Source organism: Penaeus monodon, chromosome 33 (assembly GCF_015228065.2).
Source record: "Penaeus monodon isolate SGIC_2016 chromosome 33, NSTDA_Pmon_1, whole genome shotgun sequence".
NCBI lineage: Eukaryota > Metazoa > Arthropoda > Malacostraca > Decapoda > Penaeidae > Penaeus > Penaeus monodon.
In genome coordinates, this window is record NC_051418.1 from 3084274 (window position 1) to 3084986 (window position 713).

At 37.3% G+C, this 713-nt stretch overlaps 1 protein-coding gene across 3 annotated transcripts in view; it reads right to left on the reverse strand.

Moving 5' to 3' along the window:
• The window catches only part of LOC119593947 (solute carrier family 35 member E2A-like), a 16188-nt gene that overhangs the window by 3071 nt on the left and 12404 nt on the right, over nt 1–713 (reverse strand). For all 3 annotated transcript variants that reach the window (XM_037942970.1, XM_037942969.1, XM_037942968.1), the window contains one exon: nt 260–395. In XM_037942970.1, the coding sequence (XP_037798898.1) occupies nt 260–395 (136 nt within the window). The remainder of the gene's footprint in view (nt 1–259; nt 396–713) is intronic.

Here is a 713-nt window from a genome sequence, read left to right on the forward strand (position 1 = left end):
TGTTATCAATACTTGGGTGGTATATACTCCTAGTCTGCTTTTTATGCTACACATTTCCTAACCATAAAATGTGTTTAATATTCATGATCTGCTGTTGAAAATATGCAATTGATCTTTTACCTGCTTATTCTTATCACCAAGAACAACTGTATTCCTGTTCATCCCAATTATTGCCTGGATCACTATTTTATTTTGTCCATGATTATTACCGATTCGTTTCTATCCTAACTTTAAGCCAGACACCCCAAAGAACACTCACTGGAGCAGGCCAAGAGTAGCCATCCCCTTGACAAAGTTGGCTGGTTTCTTCTGGCCCAACACTGGCTTGTACGTGCCCAGTGGATAACGCAGCTGGATGAGCCCACATACCATGGTGATCAGCATCTGCATACCGCCTGGAGGAAATGATGAAGTGGCATATGGAAAAAAATATATGCTTTGGTTGGTGTGGAGTATGGATAGTGGTAAGCTGGTAAAGACTTGATACTGTTAACATCTAACATGCAAGAGAGTTTGTTTCTTAAAATTTTCTATATTTGTTAAACTCAATTTGTAAATGTTTAGATTTTTTTAAACATCTGTGGCTTCTTTGCATAAATGAAGACCAGATGAATAGTGCAACACTTTAAAAGATTCAGCCTGGAAAGTTCCCGGATTGTTATTTGAATCCTAAGTGAAAAGGAGAATAAAGTATAAAACATATGAATCCTACA